The sequence below is a fragment of the Rosa chinensis genome, chromosome 2, assembly GCF_002994745.2.
Source record: "Rosa chinensis cultivar Old Blush chromosome 2, RchiOBHm-V2, whole genome shotgun sequence".
In the NCBI taxonomy this organism is placed as follows: domain Eukaryota; kingdom Viridiplantae; phylum Streptophyta; class Magnoliopsida; order Rosales; family Rosaceae; genus Rosa; species Rosa chinensis.
The window spans coordinates 8,238,476-8,257,118 of NC_037089.1; the positions used below are offsets into that span (position 1 = coordinate 8,238,476).

General features: G+C 35.2%; 2 protein-coding genes and 1 long non-coding RNA gene across 4 annotated transcripts; all 3 read right to left on the minus strand.

Annotated features, from left to right (window-relative positions):
* Window positions 1–2,425: 2,425 nt before the first annotated feature.
* On the minus strand, window positions 2,426–4,076 carry LOC112183609. Its single transcript, XM_040515172.1, has 5 exons — window positions 3,897–4,076; window positions 3,207–3,398; window positions 2,919–3,098; window positions 2,786–2,836; window positions 2,426–2,640 (listed from the first exon to the last, which is right to left on the minus strand). Exons 1-5 carry the CDS (start codon window positions 3,925–3,927, stop codon window positions 2,504–2,506), a joined length of 591 nt encoding a protein of 196 aa, XP_040371106.1. The 5' UTR covers window positions 3,928–4,076; the 3' UTR covers window positions 2,426–2,503.
* Window positions 4,077–8,879: 4,803 nt separating this feature from the next.
* Window positions 8,880–12,010, minus strand: LOC112190911. 2 transcript variants are annotated; one of them, XR_005807581.1, is made up of 8 exons: window positions 11,752–12,010; window positions 11,479–11,659; window positions 10,750–10,847; window positions 9,715–9,839; window positions 9,561–9,636; window positions 9,383–9,478; window positions 9,214–9,300; window positions 8,880–9,019 (listed from the first exon to the last, which is right to left on the minus strand). It is a non-coding gene; the product is annotated as an uncharacterized LOC112190911 (long non-coding RNA). The 2 variants fall into 2 exon arrangements; XR_005807580.1 differs by having other exon boundaries at window positions 10,750–10,924.
* Window positions 12,011–12,566: 556 nt separating this feature from the next.
* Window positions 12,567–18,213, minus strand: LOC112183610 (auxin-binding protein ABP19a). Its single transcript, XM_024321980.2, has 3 exons — window positions 18,113–18,213; window positions 15,736–15,886; window positions 12,567–13,265 (listed from the first exon to the last, which is right to left on the minus strand). Exons 1-3 carry the CDS (start codon window positions 18,211–18,213, stop codon window positions 12,567–12,569), a joined length of 951 nt encoding a protein of 316 aa, XP_024177748.2.
* Between the last annotated feature and the right edge of the window lie 430 nt (window positions 18,214–18,643).

Below are 18,643 nucleotides of genomic sequence, written 5' to 3' on the forward strand. Positions count from 1 at the left end.
AATTCTGATTCCGGTAGAATTACATTTGGAGTTCCGAGTTCAGTTCGAGCCTTGTGTAAAATATCATCAGACATGTTTGACCAATGTGAATCTAATAGCATTTGGGGATTTGCAACATCACAGAACAAAATTATTGTAACAAAAAGTTGTCGCATTTCTGAAGCTGTTGCAACATGTGAAGAATTAGTCAATGCTTCAATCCATTCTTTGTCATCGCCCAATAAACCTAAAGCTCGGCAGGCTTCTTGATAAGATGGATATGTGATACCATTAATCGTTTTTATTGAATCGAAATCAAGACAACCTTTTTAGATATTTAATAGCATTCTCATGTAATATAATTCACCTAATGCAGGATTCACATTTGCTATTCTGCCGATGGTTTCACATCGTTTTCTGGGTTTCCAAGATTTGTTGCGATTGTCCCAAACAAATTTAGTTGGAAATTCTGTGTAAGTTAATCCGCTTGCTTCAGGGTAAGTCTTATTTGCTTTAAACCATCCAGTGAGCGTAGTATCTTGCGTACTCCTATAATTTATTACTGATTCAAGAGATTGAGATTCATTAAAAATGATATTTTGTTCTGAAGGCATATGAATTTGTAGATGTTCAACTGCAGGATGTCTAGAATGAATTGCATAGTTAAACAATCTCCACACAGATTCATGGGGACTCAAATAACGACAATTGAGATAGGTTTGAATTTCATCGTTTAGATTTTGATGTAACAAAACCCGAGCTCGATCTGGACCTTTATTAATATACTTGAATAGATATTTAATGAGCATAGATTGAGAGCATGATTCAACATTGATATGAGCGTTGTATCTTAATAATAAATTTGGATTGTAGGGTACAACAAAATTATTCCCGACATGTACACCATTTTTTATCACAAAGTTCGTGCCATCGTCACGTCGCCTATATGTTGGTGGCGCATTTGCTTCAAATCTAGTATTTGTGTTGTATGCTTTTGGAAAAAATTTAGAACATCTTCCATCTCGCATGCAAGGAGATTTTGAATTTATTTGTCCGCAAGGTCCATGAATCATGAATTCACTAACTATTTTAAAAAGTTCGGGATTAACTTTTTTGTCTGGTAATTCTGCTGAAATAATAGAATCTATATCAGTAGCTGTATAACATTTGTAGTTTCTTTTCAACCAAAATAGCATATGGGCATGAGGTAGTCCTCTTTTCTGAAACTCTATTGTGCAAACATCTGCATTAAAATAAATAAATAAACAAATAAAAGGTTAGATGCAGTAAAATAAAATAAAAAAAGAATAAAGTAGAATGATTTTTGAACAATTACCTGCTTCAATTTTTCCAAAAGGCTCTCCAGATTTAACATAAGCAATCATATCTTGCAATTTCATTTTAAAAATTCTTGAAATTATATCAGGCCTATCTTCTGGTTTATATCCAGGTATGTTTTCAAAGTATCTCACTATTTCGGGCCATTTAACATTGCAAGTAAAAGTTATAAATAGATCAGGATTGCCGTATTGTCTACAAATTGCCATGGCATCTTGATAATTATTTATCATATATCTAGGACTTCCAGTATGGGAGCTTGGCAAAATTACTTTTTGTCCTAGATCACGACCGTCATTAATTCCAGTTGAAGCAACATTGCAAATATTTTTGTAAACTTCACTTCTGAAATTTTGTTGATTATTTCTAATCCAGTTCAAACGATCTTCTTCAACAGTTGCATAAGAGTCAACTAAAAATTGTTGGAACAATCGCCCACCTTTTAATAAAGTGTTTTCTTCATTATTTCTATCTTGAATTTGATATGCAATATAACTACACATTGATATTCTCTCTCTTTTTTGTTTGTGATTTGCTGTATTTTGTTGCATTGGAATATCATGTCTATATCCATCTTCACCATATGGAAAAAGAATTGGATATTGTAATGACATGTACTTGGGATGTATTCTAGAAATCCGTTGTAATCTCCCATCATTGGATTCAACAATTATGTCCTTATTTGAGTTAAACTCTCCAAAGTCACCGACAATTAAACCTCCAATTTCTTCATTTGTTGGCTCTTCATATTGTTTGCTATCAGTTGGTCGGCGACTGAGCATAGTCATATTGAATGAAGGCAAAGAACGATGTTCATATTTATCTCTAGCCATTCGATAAATTTGTACCAACTCATTAGTTTGATCAAACATCGTAATAAGTCCTTACACAATCTCTGGTTTGATGTTTTCATTTTCATGAGTAGGATCAATAGCATTGATACGATTTGAAACCTCATTTTTTGTATCATATACATATAATTGTGCATACTTAGGACATTCACCATCAGGAGGTAAGATAGATCCCATTAAATGATGTACCTGACCACTTATTTTGAAAACATAAGGACCTGATCCATTATTTATACTTCGATCAATTGTTGCTCCCATTGATGTAAAAGAGAACATTGAATTATAAACTCTAATATTCTGTCTAAATAATGTACTTTCTGGAACATTTTGTGGATCTAAAATTTTCTGAAGAAAACTTGGTGCTGGATTGGATTGTTGAAGTTTAACTTGTCCATTTTTGCAACAATTGGTATAGATGAGATGTGCCTTTTTAGACAGTTGTTTGTTTGCTTCTTCTGACCAAAAACATGCGCTGCAATGATTACATGTGAAAACATTGTCACCCAAATCCTTATAGCTTAGATTCGATTCTGCAATTGTAATTAGATGTCATTGAATAATTTATGTCAAAAAATTTTCAAAGCAAATGGTAAAATGTGAAATAAATAATTTATAACCTTGTTTGCTTCTTTGATACAACGCCTGACCGAAAGTAGATGAGCCCTCGACTGTATCCAAATTAGAAAAAAGTTGCTTATAATATCAGTAAGATAAAATAATTTTATAAATATGAATAGAAATAAATTTTACCCATTGCACTTGCAGTGTCATTGTCTGAATTTATAGCAGCAAACAAATCCTGATTTCCAGTAACACCTTGGTTTGCAGCTAGATTAACATTTTGTTGATTATTTCTAACTTGTTTGTCGCCATGTCCCAATCCGTCTACATTTTTCAAAACCCGTTTTCTTTTTGTTGTTGGCTGCACCACTGCATGTAAACAAAATTTACACAATGTAAATGTAAATTATTTTGAATTTTGAAGTGGAATATAAATTTGGTTCAAACTATTGATGTAAAGTAACAGTTTCTAATTACCTGTTCTGTCTTCATGAGAAAAAGGGCTTTCAGCTATAGCGGCAACGAAAGTTTGATCATTGCTCATTTCTCGCATATCTCCCTGAGTTGATAAACTTTTATCATGACTTTCAGCACAGTATAAATTAGCAGCACTGCAATCTCCTTCTAAGAACCTTTTTTTCCTTGTCGCCCGGGTCTTCGGAGCCATAACTGTATTTAAAATTTTTATACATTTTAGTACTGCTAAATGCTAATTGTACTCATACGTAAAGTTAATTTTGTTGATTGCATTATACACACTGTTCAGATGTACTGATAAGTAAAAACAGATTTTCCATTAGATTACACACAAAATATTACACTTACGGAACATAAGGAAAAAAAAAGAAAAAGAATCAAAGCAATGGAGACCTCAAAAATCATGAAGATTATTGATTCTGGCCACAATTTTGAAACTGCGAGATGTAGACAGAACCAACGAAAAGCAAGAACTATTTACACTTTTAATAGGTATTCAAGTAACCATAGTCAGAAACTAAATAAATCAGATATCTCTAAAACTATCATATATCTAACAAACCGAAATTCCAAACCATATAAACATGCTGAACATAAAGGAAATAGTTTCAAACATGCTACAATTTGAGCCTTTTGACAGTCATTTAGCAACCAATTACGCATAAAAATAAAAAAAATAAAAAATCCAACCTGCAGTTTTGGCGGCCAAAGCTAAAAACATGTAGAAAGAATATTTAATCAACAAACTGTTAAAGCAGAATCATATGCTATAAGCGAAACATATTAGATTAAAAACATTATTTTCACCAAATAAAATCTTATGCTTAGTTTTAAAGGTACAACAATAACAAACATTCAACCTCAATTACTTATAACTCCAAAAATTGCTAACCAAAAAAGTTTAAATATGAGATTACCTGAATCCAAACCACTTGACTAATTCGACAGCACACTGTTCTGAGAATCTACAAAATGGGAAACCAATATATAAAGAATTTGACATTATCATGTGTATATAAGTGTGATAAAGTAAACATAAAAGAAAATAACGAAGATAATGCACACAACCAAAATCAGTAACTGATATAATAAAACTCACCTAAATCACAATAACAGATGAAGATAGCACTAAACAACAGACAACAGAACAGTGGAGCCAAAACAACCCGTAAAATGTTTTGCATAGAATCTGCAAAAATCAAACAAAAGAACAATAAAATCCTCAAAACTAATCATAAAACTACCAAAACTAATTAAACATTGCTTCTAAATTGCTAGTAGCTTGATGAAGCAGGTTATCAGCAACCTAAGACGAAAGTAGCAGATCATTAATATTTTCAACGGTTTTGGGTTCAGGAATGAAGGCTCATAGTTTAGACTTCATTAACGCATTTGAAAAGGTCGAAGAAAAAAATTAAACGAAGCAAAATACGACCTGTGTAAAAAAATAAGAAATAAACTACTTGACGACTTGATACCAGAATACTTGTTCCTTCTATATACTCTCTCAAGCCCAAAATGAATGTTCAAAGAATTCTGAACATAATGAAAGCTAAAGTGTGAGACCATATTATCTGACAGTTAAGAAAATAAACATGCAACTCATCTTTCAGCATTCTTATAATTGGGAGTGACTATCTCTTATTAAGATGCATTAAAACTATCAAGATTGCAGCAAAGAACACACTTGCATTTGACGTCACAAAAATGCATCCTGTGAAAAATTTAAATTAAAAATGTAATTTGCACCTTGCATAATCCCAATGTGAGCAACTAATTTTGCAAGCAACAGTAAAATCTCTTTTTTTCTTTTCTTTAGTGCTTAGTCCTTTTTTTTTTTTTTTTTCAATTTATAGCAGAAGTATGTTTCGATTTTTAAAAAAAAAAGTACAGCTCAATGTAAGCAATAAACTGAATAAAGACACATATAAACCATCAAAAGCCTCTTTAATCATGTTCACATCATTCAGAAATAGCATGTTAGTTAATTGTACTAAAATTAAGCACCCTATTCAATACAAAGCATATAGATAAAAGATCTAAAGACTCTAGACGCGCTTGATTCAAGATTGCAGGGAGTCCATATGTGAATTTATAAAAAACAAAGACACAGGTCAGATTTAAGTTGTGCAGCCACAAACAAAAGAAAGCAAAACAGCATAACCAAAGCCTCACTCTTTATGATCAAATACTCAATTTTGAAGAAGGTAAATACGACATGTTCATAGGAATAGAATATAAATGAAAAAAAAAATAATGGACCTGGAAGTATCAAGAAATCATAGATATACATCCAGCAGTATAAATCTTCTCTTCAAACGAAGTACTATTTCTGTTGCTGCTCTTCTGGAGCAGAGCAAACAATTTCACCAATCTTATAAATCTTCTTAAAGAAATTATAAACAAAACCACCAATCTTTCACCCAATTTCAACAACCAAAACCAAATTGCTCACCTTTTAATGGTATTAATAAAGCCGCAGGAATACATATCTTTGAAAGTAACTAATCACAATACAAAAGTAAAAAAGTAAATCATCCTGGAGTCAACCTAGTAATCAAGCCAAACACAGTCCAGCTAACTTCTACTATTGTAATGCGAATGCAAAGTAATGAAGAGAGAGAGAGAGAGAAAAAGAGAGAGATAGAGAGAGAGAGAGAGAGAGAGAGAGAGAGAGAGAACAGACTATTACCCAACAGAAGTGTAAATAGTACAACCAAGCTTTAATAATTTGACAATTCATTGAGTTCTAGAAACTCTTTAACTGATTCTACATGTAGTTGTCTAAGACTATATCCGAAAGCTTACGCAAAAGACTCTCTCGATCTATCTTCCTGGACAGAACCGTAGTTTCAATCATCTTCATAATATTCTTTTGACTTTAAGAGCAATATTTGGCTTTAATACGTGTTCTTGTCACAAAAAAAAAAAAAAAACAACAACTCCAAAGATTGAAACAGATTCCTTAAGTTGCTATAAATCAATTGGAATTTATCTAACTTTGAAGACAAATGATGCCCAAAACAATCTCAGCTATGATAATCACCACCCAAAAGGAGGTTTAGCCTCAATGAGTACAAACAAATAAAGGTAACTATTGACAACTCCATCTTATTGATCTTTAGGCACACATCCAAAAATAGCTCTATCAAAGCATGTTTCTTTTTGCCACTGCTCTTAGTGCACATATTGTTGCCAGTAGAGTGAATTGTCATTAGGAATTGGCACATAGTCTTCCAGAACAGAAAAGGACCAATGTTAATTCAAACCCAGAAAAAATAAACAGATCAAACAGAGGTTACAGAGCACGAATTTGCTCTCCTTTGCAACACATACTTTTTAATAACGTCCCTAAACAGTAATATGCGATAAACCCACAAATCTAAACCTGTAAATTCAAACACAGTATAACTTTTGATACTCAAGAACTATCAAAACGCTCAATTTCCTCAACACAACAGTGGACAAAATGAATCAAAGCCTCACTCTTTATGATTAAGTATTTAATTTTGAAGCATCCAATCCTTGACCCATCAAATACACGACCCAGATAGAATTTCAATCAGAAAATTTGAGATCAAAAAAAGAAATAGAAGAAGAAGAAACCAACAGATTAGATTTTCACAAATACCTTCCACTCGCTTTTCTTTTCCTCCTTCCGCCGCTCTCTCTCTCTCTCTCTCCTCCTTCCTTTCCTTCTTCCCCTGTCCACAAATACCCACCAACGTTTTATCACTGATTCACTATTGACCTTTGTAAGAGTTGATGTCGGTGTAGATAGGAAGCAAGGACCTGACACTTATGCTTATCCACCCAGCAAGAATGGCAAAGATGCAAATTATTACAAAATAAGGACAGAACCGTAGTTTCACATCTGCTCGGCTGGAGCCCCTACTGTTACATGGCTTAGTAACAGTACCCCATTCCACCAACTTTAGTATATAGTATAATATGGTAGACGTTCTCCTTCGTTTTGAATCAGAGCTTGAGATTAATACAAAGTTTCTTTTCTCTCTTCTAGTATATTTCTTCATAAACAACCATATCTCTCTCCTAAGCCTCATTCAAGTGATCATACTTAAGCATCCCCAACTACAAACTAGTTTATTGATCGATGTGTATATTCTTAAGAACTTTGAGATTTCATATTGTATGTTAAAATCTGTTCCATGCAAACATCCAAAATTAAATTGGACAGCCTCACAGCCACTGGTTCAGTTTTGTTATTTGCGAGATTGGAGAATGGGAGATGAATCTGAATTGTACGTACCATGGTGGCCGACTGACCACGAGATAACACTGACTATCAATCAAGAACAGCAATACCATTCTACCAAAATATCATGAGCAGCATCCAAGGTTTCAAAAACTTCAAGATTCATGGTTTCTCTATCATAGGGTTTAACCAAAGTATGTATACCAACCAAAATAGTCATACAATTCTTAACCGAAAAAAAGAAACAAACAAAAAAACAAATCCCTAGCTAGTCTCTCTCTCTCTCTCTCTCTCTCTCTCTCTCTCTCACACACACACACACACACATTTCTCTGTCTAATAACTTTAGATTTTAAACTAAAAATTGCCAACAAACCATATGAATGGTTTGAGTTACGGGATCAAAATCCTCCCTTATCTCACTCCAATTCTGATTTAATTAAGGTCTCAATTGTATGTTTGGATTCTGTGAGTAATTTAATTGGGAGGGAGGGGTAAAATGGTAAAACAGACATAAGGGACAAAATAGTAATAAACACAACATTAGGGGCAAAAAGATAAATCAATATGGGTGATATTATTCATAGGGAGTTAGAATTTTAGTATAGATAATTACAACTACACCTTTAATGTTGCAAGTACGTATGTGAAACAAGATAACATGAGTTTTGGGGTTAGTTGTCTTCCACGTCAGACACCAAGGATCGTCGAGGTTAATTGGCTTATCCTAACCTTAAAATCGATAAACAGGATTACGGGAATGCTACCTAATAATAAGGAATGCTAGGTGAAGATTAATACTGATGGTGCATGGCATAGTAGACTATAGTGGAGTATTTAGGAATTTTTCAAGGCTCTTTCATGGGTGCATTTACTTATAATCTTGATATTCCTAGTTCCGTCGACACAAAGATCACAGCGGTTATTCAGGCAATTGAGGTTGCTTGGGGTAGAGAGTGCAAGCATATTTCGCTTGAACTTAATTGCTCTGGTACTTAATTTTATTCATTCACCTTTTCTTGTTCCATAGAGGCTCTGTGTCGCTTGGAATAGTTGTTTGCACTATATCTTCCAGATGCATTTTAAACTTCCTCATATTTTTAGAAAGGGGAATCAAGTGGCAGATGTGCTGATTCATGTTGGCTTGTCATCATTAGGCTTGGTTTGGTGGAATGAGGCTCTTCTTTTTATTTTAGGTCTTTCACTACCACAAAACTAACCTAACAACACCATTAACAATGGTGTGTATTGAATCTATAGACACCAATCAATGGTGTTGAAGAGCAATAGACACCCTTCTAGTTACCATTTATTGATGGTGCCCATTACTGCAGTGACATATACCCAAGATGCCACTATTACTTTTTTGGTGACTTACAAATTGTGGGTCCCACAACTAAAAAGCAATCTGATATATTTATTGTATATATACAATACACCCATCAATCTGAAAAATAGTGACAGACAATATTTCAAATTAAAAAAAAATTAAAATTAATATACAATAACAGTAATTCTAATCAAAGAAAAGAAAATTCTGCAAAGACCTTAATTATAGGCATGATATCTACGTTCTCCTCTAATCCTCAATGGACAACTGCATCACAAAAAATGAAAACAATATTTAAACAATATAAAGAATGTCACACAGCTCATAAACTTTAAAACAAATGATATCCTTTGAACCATCTCAGTAAACCTTTCTGAACCCCTAAATGGTTTGATATATGACATAAAAAGAAGTCAGCAAAGTCTGTAGAATATATGACATAAACCACTTAAGAACCTTACTTTGCAAAGATTGTACTGCCTGTTTAACAGCTCAAACCCATTAAACCATCAAATTTAGCTCATGATAAACTTCTTTTCCTGGAAATGCTGCAAAGATAAACCTACACATTGTCAGAGAATAGAGACTACTAAAACAAACTATAGTGGGGAAAGCAATAAGTCTAGTTACCATTTTAAATATAGTTCTTGGTACAAATTTACTAAGAGTAAGACCTTGTGATAAACGATCGACCCATCAAAGGCAAACCCAGTGGTGATTCTTCCCCTGTAATAGAATAATTACATGTATGAGTAACTTTATAACAGAATATCATATATCCCAGTCCAGTTCCCCCCCCCCTGCTCACCTGCACAAATTTGATGCAAATTAATGCGACCAATTGCTCCTATAGAGACGAATGCTCCAACTTCTAGTCTCTCAACCTGCAGAATGGAACTGATATTAGTTCATAAGGTACCTCAACAGACAGTCGGAAATTCTTTAAAAATTAGGAAGCTTACATTTCCTCAATCCCAAGCATTTGAGCCTACAATGTGGAACTATAGCAAGAGCTGGACCATTGCTTTCTTCAATTTCTGCAACTTGATACTAAACAGCAAAACTACTTTCAATTGATTTAATACCACTGCAGAATTATAAAGGGCATGAGACCAAGCATTAGACTACCATAAATAGAATTCATCTAAAACAAAAGTTAGAGAAATACATGCAAGTCCCAGTTAGCATAGAGAAACAATTAATACAGTTTATACACAGACGTCTAATGAATAAAAAGCTATTTTTGTGCTATGGAAATTGCCGTTAAAAAATTTTTATGTACAGTTCTCATACATTGAGAAATTTTATGAATGATGAATACCATATACAGATATACTGTATTTGTCTACTTTTGGGGAAGCAAATAAATATAACTAAATCTATTCAACTTTAAATATAACTAAATCTTTTCTGTTCACAACTCTCATAAAAGATATCTTTGATTCATCCCCGGATTCTCTATTCTTTGATTAAAACAAAGGATTATCCTATTTTGCGATGATACAATTCAACTGAAGAAACATTCAAACAACTACACAGGATGAGAAACAAATGATAAATAAAACAGTGAAAGGATATAATTCAAACTTATAGAGACTTAACAGTTATGGAGACCAAAACATTTGCCTAGAATAAGTAAATTAAATGAGTCATTTTGAAACACACGTGCATTATATCAGCAAACCTTTGTGATTTCTGCAATTTTAAAACACTATCCAGATTACATAGTTCAGTGTCTCCAAGTCTGCCAAGTTACAATTGTGTGTGTGTACAGTATATGTGTATATAAATAAAGGGCCAGAGAAAACCATAGCATAAGCTCATGCACATACAAAAAAAAAAATTGAAAAAAAATAAGAGCAAACTCAACCATCAAATAACAACATATATTTTACACAAATCAGAGAACAGAAACAGAGACGAAATAAGTGATGAGCACAACCTAGAGAATAAAAACAACAATACAAAAACATAAAAGAGGAAAGAGCGAATGTTACCTGCTGAAAGTGAGACTCAACTTCTGACAACACAGTTCTACCAATTTGGATCAGCTGAAGACCTTAAATTATAGAAATTGAAAGCAACAGGCTTCTACCTGTGTCCATATTGTAAAATGGGTTTAGCATCTTCATCAACCCTACTTGAGCCCATAACATTATCAGCCTCTATCTCCTGAAATCATGTCAAGAGTTAAAAAGGAGCATGAAAACTGTAATCTCATTGCTCATTTTATCCTAAACTATTACATACTAATTCCCTAACTATAATTAACATCCCCAACATACTAAACAAACTAACACCCAAGCTAAATCTGGGCAAGCTCTCTCTTATTAGCTCCACCCCTTTCCAGACTTTCTTTAAAGCATAAGCATTGCCAAACTTGTTGTGCTATATAACCCAATTGCATAAATTAGCAGAAATCAAAGAACAAAAGCTAAAGTACCCAATTGAATTCGAGACTGAAACTTTAGTGTAGAATCCAATCCAAATCACCAAACCCATAAACTAAATGAGGAGAATCAACAAAATTTACTTAGAGAGGAGAGTTGTTCTTTCTACTTGAACAGCGGTACAAACCTGAAAACTCTTATCTGCAAATGGGATGACCCTAGTCCGTATCCCCACATAGTTAATGGAAATTAGAAAGTGATTGATTGGGTAATTAGGTTAAGCAGTGATGGCGAATAAATGAATATATGGATAATGTTACTTTAAGAGATTTTTACCTTACAATCAGGGTTTTGAGATTTGAGATACTGTCCAACCCCAGAGACGGTGCCTCCGCTACCAACAAGAAACCCAAGTCAAACACATACCTGTGCTTCTCCTCAAAACTTTCTCCCAAAAAATCGATGAAAATTTCAGCAACAGCTGAATCTCTCCTCTTCTTTTTCCCACCCCACCGATCTGCGAGCAAAATAGAAAATCTTACATCAAATCCATAATGCAAAATCACAAATGTTATATCAGATCTACCACATAAACTTGATAAACCGAACCTTTCCTATTTCTCTTCAACCCAACCCTTGTAACTGATTTCAATCCGATTCGTCGACTCGGATATCAATATCGTCTACTGATCATGGAAGCTAGTGTTTCTATATTCATGAGCAAACTGATTCTTTGTCCACGACAGATAATTGAAGGTAATCCGTCTTGAAGGCCATGTCTGATTTTAAGAGATTGCTGCTCTCTTCAACACTTGAGAGATGGAGAAACAATAGGGCAGAGAGAGAGAGGGAGAGAGTTTACAGTTAACACCGCAAAGGAAAGAAAAAGAAAGATAATTTTTAATGGGGCAATAGAACTTTCTAACATTGGTGACATTTCAACAGTATCCTGACCCCACGATGACCAGGATTTTCTTTTCGGTACACACGTTTGGGAGGATTAGTGAGATAAAACTTGGTTGCTGTCACCATTAACCAAAACGTGGGGGGTAAAATGGTATCCAAAGCCCACTTTTGTGGTAGTGTTTATAGACGAGACATGCTTGGTCTTCCAAATAAATTTCCGATTTCTCTAAGTTGTATTTTATTTTTCATTTTCATTTGTTTTGCGTGGAGGTTAGAACCTCTGTTTTTTCCTTGTTTTTGGCTAGGGCATGGTTGTTGTCCTCCCTGCTTTTGTATGTGATTCTTTTCTCTTTTAATAAATTGGGTTGGAAGGCTCTTCTCTCTAATCTTATTTTAACCAAACAAAAAAAATACTTAGTTACCTATAGTGTTTTAACCGTTTCTGTTATGGTTTGTGTTCCTATATAATTTACGGCATATTGTAATTCGATGAAGTTGATGATGATCGATAACAAGATTTAATCTAACTTTCTTGTGTAAAGGCATTTATTAAATGAGATGCAACTACATGTGCCTTCAGTACAACTCAAGCAGTAAGAACAGAAAAGTTCCACAAGGGATTCATAGAAAGACATGTAATAATCCCGTGTATCAATTAGTACCACCAAGAAAACCCTCAAATTTCTTAATCTAAGCAGCTTCGAGGAATGTAGTCTGTGTATCAATTCTGTAGGTAAATCGTTTTGAAACAGTGAATTCTCCAGAATCTGCACACCAGGGTTTGCACTACTGAAGGCAGCAAATTCAAGTACTGGAGTATCACCTCCATTCACTTGGAAGTGAAACAACCCTGAAGGCAAAACCATAATGTCACCCTTCTTCAGAGTTTTTAAATAAAGTTTGTTATTTGAGTCAATGAACCCGGTAACTACTGTTCCTTCGACAATAAGTATGATTTCTGTAGCTCTCTGGTGTGTGTGAAGTGGGATGACTCCACCAACAGCCAAGTCTGCCCGAGCCAGTGAAAGGCCAAGTCCATTCAGACCAGGAAACTGAGAAACAAATGGTGGCTTGAGTCCAGCTTTAATAATATTTGAGGTATTGCCGGCAACTTCAAGACCAGTGTATACGAAATCATCTACCGTAACATTTGCAGGGTTTTTGCAAGAGTAGCCTGCAGGGCTTTGAGGGGCTGCGTAGTCCGCAACACAGAAGTCCTGCACAGCAGCATAGGAAAATGAGAGAACGAGACAAAAAATGAAGGAGACGGCGAAAACGGTCATGGTTTACTGTAATAGCAAGTATGTGCTGGTTTTAGCCTATATTCTTGTATTTATGCAGTGTGCGTGTGCGTCTTCATAAGTAAATTGGATCATATTGTATATATTCTTAGATAACGTGCCTGCAGTTACTGGTTGTTGAGTACAATTCATGTGATATTTCATCTTTTTGATATTTTAATTTTTCCCTTCTTCGGTTCGATCTTCGTATCTCTATGTCTCACATTTTACTCATTAATATAAAATTTATACACACTGATAGGGTGTCTTTATGTTCTGCATTTTGAAGCAAGTTTTGGTGAGGAATGATGTAGAAGCTGGCAGGAGATGTTGAAGGGTCTAGTGGAAAACAACAGCGCCAAAACGATCACTCCCCCTCCCACTGTTGGTGCTATATGTACTCTGCACTCATACTATACAAGATTTATAGAGAAATATATGCATTTATTTGATAACATGATAATGTCAAAAGTGAACTAGTGATATATAATGTGCCTTCAAATTTTAATTACTCATCAACACTATCAATTTCTTGGTTTCTTCCTACTGTCTCCCAAGTCTAACTGGAATTAGTTTCTCACCAGTGTGAATTTCAATTCCTATCTCGAAACTAGTTAAGACAATTGTTTTCCTTTCAATTTCCTTATCCAATAAGGAGTCAATAGCTAAGCAAAACTATATCCTCCATCGCAAGAAAAGAGATCCTAATGCCAGAAGAATTATAAAATAGACCTGAGGTAGGTATATATATAGGGAGGTAGTCGTCTAATTCTTTGTCTTGGAAGAGAGTGTAATCTGCTCGATTTGGTGTTTTCTATTTTGAAAGCATACTGTTTTGTTCTGACTTCACTTCTGCTGCTTTGATATTGATATTAATCTAGGTTTCTTTGGTTTATAATTGTGGGTAGCTGGCCTTTCATGGTTGACTCAGTTCCAACGCAAGCGTATATACATAGCTGGAAACTTGTTATGCAATGGGATGATTCTGCAGCTAGGGAGGCATACTTCAATGCCAAAAACCGCTATTGGGGAAATTGTAATGGCCTTCCCAGCAACATACCATTGGCTAGTCCTGATGCTTACATTAATGACATCAATAGGAGTGGTGTCTACTCCAGAAATCGATTGGAGCAGGCTTGTGATGAGGAGGACTACTCCAAAAAAGATACCAACGAGTACAAAAACATAGATAATAAAGAAAGTCAGGGTTATGGAGGGAATAATATGGACAAGAAGAGAAGGAAATATGGTGATGGCTATTTGTACAACTTATTCAGACATTCAACCTCGAGAGGTCCCAGTGATCATGATCAGAAAGACCGATGGTGGCGGAGGAACATAGGAAGAAAATATGTTAGAGCTTATGATGGTTAATTTGAAAACTGAAAATCCGCATGCTTTCTGTTCAACCTTTTAATTTCATCTCCCTGTTGTAAATTGTCAATCTCTATATTTCAGCATGCTTACTCTAATCACTAACGTTAGCCGTTTTCAGATTCTGTATGTATCGATCACTAAAAGATTTATGATCATAGCATGTGTGAATCTGTTCGAACTCTCAGTATGTAATTTATCATCCTTTTACCTTTTCGATTTGGTGTGGTTAATTGTTTCATGAGTTCAAAGATTGCGTACTCACACACACACACACACACACACGCACATATATATGTTTGTGTGTGCATGTGTGTATTTTTATTTTTTTTCCTTCCTTCATCCAACTTTTAATTTTCAATGGTATGTCACTCATTTTCTCCCCAGTTCTTTCATTCATTATCCGACCTGAATAATTGGAAACTCAACAACTTCGAACAGTTAAAAGGCCCCTAAACACAAGTACACGAGGCCATCAAACAAAAGGCCTTACCGCATAATTTGCAAGCTGAACCTAACCTCCATTTGCAATATTTGCACTCTTGAAATGGCCAAAGCTGGGCAAAAACTCATTAACGCGTCTGTGTAATTTCCTCGAAGCTGCATCGGCTTTACTCAGAAATCACCTTAATTTACCATATTATACGACACATATCAGAATTAAATGGAATGAAAAAAAGCCTTCTATAAGAACCAAACAAGGCTCGATCGAACCCACAATGAACCTAGCTAAGAAGCAAGATCAACCCAGATCGAATCACAGAGACAAGTTCTTCCTCTGTCGATCCTTTGTAACCTCATCATAACCCACCGGAAAGTTGGAAAGGTCATAATTCATGTCCTCCTAAACTCATCTTTTAGCTTTTACTTTCTAGAATCCAGATATTCACAGAATCACGGACAAGTTCGATCCCTTTCTCTCTCTGTTTTGTATTCGTAAAAGCATTCGAGTTTTAAATCACAGAACACTAATTGATGTAGAATTTTGATAACTGAGAGAGGAAAATGGTACGAGACAAAAGTATAGACATACCCATGAAGCAGCACAGACGTCCACGGAGGCGCAAGGAGAAGAGAGGTGATGACGGCGGCCGCCGTCGTCGCAAACCCCGCCGTCAGGCTGCTTACTGCCGTTACTTCCTGCTTCTTGTCCTCTTGTTGTTGGTTGCTTTCTATATCTGGTTCTGGTATTCGGCAATCAATAGTTGACTTTTCATGAAATGCAATGAGGGACGTTAACTCTTTTAGCTGTGAACCGTTGGATGAGGATTGTCCGTTAAAAAACTGTGTAATTAGCGGTTGAGATCTCGATTTACGCTTTTGTACTTTTGTGTTTGTCAATTTTACACGGTGGCTGTTAGAGTGTTAAACTGTTTTTCTTTCCATAATATGTAAATAAAGAAAACAGAAAAGTTGATTAAGTGGATTTTCTAATTCTTCTTTTTCTTTTCAATATGTTGTGCACCAAGTATGGCGGAAAAGGGTTTGAAGAATCAAAATTGGATGATTTGAGTGAGGGAATTTAACGGTTTATAAGTTATATGACCAAAAGTGATTAATGTTGAATTTTATATGGGTATTGAATTATCTCACTACATTAGCAACCCATTATAAGAACTTATAATCGAATGATTGATCAACATATTATCGAAAAACAAACTCGATAGCAAATTTAAACAATTAAACTAAGATCGAATATGGACAAAATACTTCTACTTAGTAGGATGGGGCAGTTATAACTTATAAGCTTTCAAGCTGGAGTCAGAAGTCTTAAACACTCAAGTTTTGTTGTTGTCATAAGTTTACCACAGATTGTGTTCTGGCAAGAAAAATTAGTAACAGACCAATAAATAGTAATACTAAATAGTGTCAATTGTACTTGTAGAGCTTTGGGCCTTCTGTTCATGCAAGCTTTCTTTAGTGAAACAACAATTGGACTACTACAACTCCAAAGTCCAAACAATGCGAGGCTTGCGCAAAGCCCAAGTATAAGCCCTGATACAAATGGGCCACTACTGTTCTAGGTACACAAGTTTTTCTCAAAGTAAGGCTGATTTTGTGCTGTTAGAAATAAGAGATTGTTAAACCCGGATCAACGTACACAATTGTTATTGATAGACGCGTATGTCTGATACCTACACTTTTTTAGATATGCGCGTCTAATATCTTCACTTTTTTAACTAGTCAATTTTAATGTGTATTGTGTACGCAGTTACGCACTTAATAAAGGATTCTAATATGAGACTTACTTTCAACGTAGGATCACAAAGTTCTAACATGTACTATAGCACACGATCTATAAATCAGAGCATTTTTTACGACTCTTTAATATGAGTGCTAAGTAGACTGTTATAGTCCAAAGAAAACTAATCACATTGGTGTTTGAGCACCGAAAGTATCTTTGATCCCCAAAAAAAGGTAAATCAAAAGTATATAGGTTCATTTTTCTTAGATTAGAAGAATTAAAAAAGCACCTCTTCCAAACATCCATAGTTCCATACAAACCATAGGTTCATTTAATCTTCTACTGTTGCACAGATCAGAAGCAAACTAAGCATGCAGATTATCAGGATGGCGATCAGAACTTCAGTACATCAGAAAATCCTATATATACTTTGACAGCACTACAGCAGCTTCAGCTACCAATGGTTTTGTTGGGTAGAAATTTATAGAATCTCTCTCCATGTGCAACCCAGAAGGAATAGCAAACAAGAACCAAGAGGAAACAGGAGGGGAACTTTCTGTTTTGTTCACTCTCTTATATAAAAAGATCTATAACCATTGATTCATTCACACCCTTTACATTTTGACTACGAAAGAGACAATTCTTGACATTTTGTGAACAGTGTCTGACCAGCCAACCTCAATAGTGGAAATACAAGGCAAAAAAGCAGTGAATAGTCTTGACCGGTCAAGCTCAACGGGTGAACTTGCTCTTAAAAAGGCGAGGCAAGACACACCAACAGTGGGATATGATTGTGTTTTATATTATAGTTAATCAACCTTGGAATGCAGCTAGGCTCCTCTAACACATGAATCCATCAAGCTCCTCTAACACGTGAATCCATCAATATAATACTTCTGGGCTCGAATCTTTCTTTTAATAGTAAAGTGAAATTTGCACTCCCCTTTTTATAAATGACACTCCCTTTCAATTTTTATGAGCTAAACTTCTCAAACTGCCCCTATTTGTTTTTCATGCTTTTTTTTTTTTTTCGCACGCTCATCATCTTCCTTCCTCTTCAATTCAGCAAAATCTTTTTCTTTTCACACGCTCATCATCTTCCTTCCTCTTCAGTTCAGCAAAATCTTTTTCTTTTCTGGACATGATTATTCATACTTTCGATTCTAGGACTCTGTTTTGTTGAGGATCGAGAAATGATCAGAGTTCTCTGACCCGGATAGCAGACCCAACGTCCCGTGATTGAATCCGATCGAAAATCATTCCTCCAACCACCTCTCCGCGACGGAACACTAGCGATAGCTTCCTCTCCTCAGCGCCGACAACCATGGCCTTAGTAGTTAGATCGTCCATGCATTGAACGAGGAAGGAGAATCGATGATCGAAACCTTGGAATTTTTCCAGTAGCTTTCCTCAAATTCCGGCGACTCCGGTCACTGACTGAGCTGCATGTGATTGAAGCTGAATCCCAGAAGCTACTAGTTGTTGAGTGTTGAATTATCAGGTCGTCCTTAGTTAGATTCAGGGGAGCTGCAATGCGTCAGAAGAGAAGCGGCTCGTTAAGTTGACGGCTTGCAAATCGAACTCTTGAGGGTAAAATTCTAAACCTTTAATCGAAGCTCTGTTCTGTGGTTGATAAGGTTGGAATTGAATTCTTCCTGGTTATTGATTTTGGTCGAGTTGTTGTAGTGGGTGTCTTGATTCTGGTGTGCGCATTAGATCTTAGTGGAAGTCTTCTAATTGTTTATGGGTTCTGATC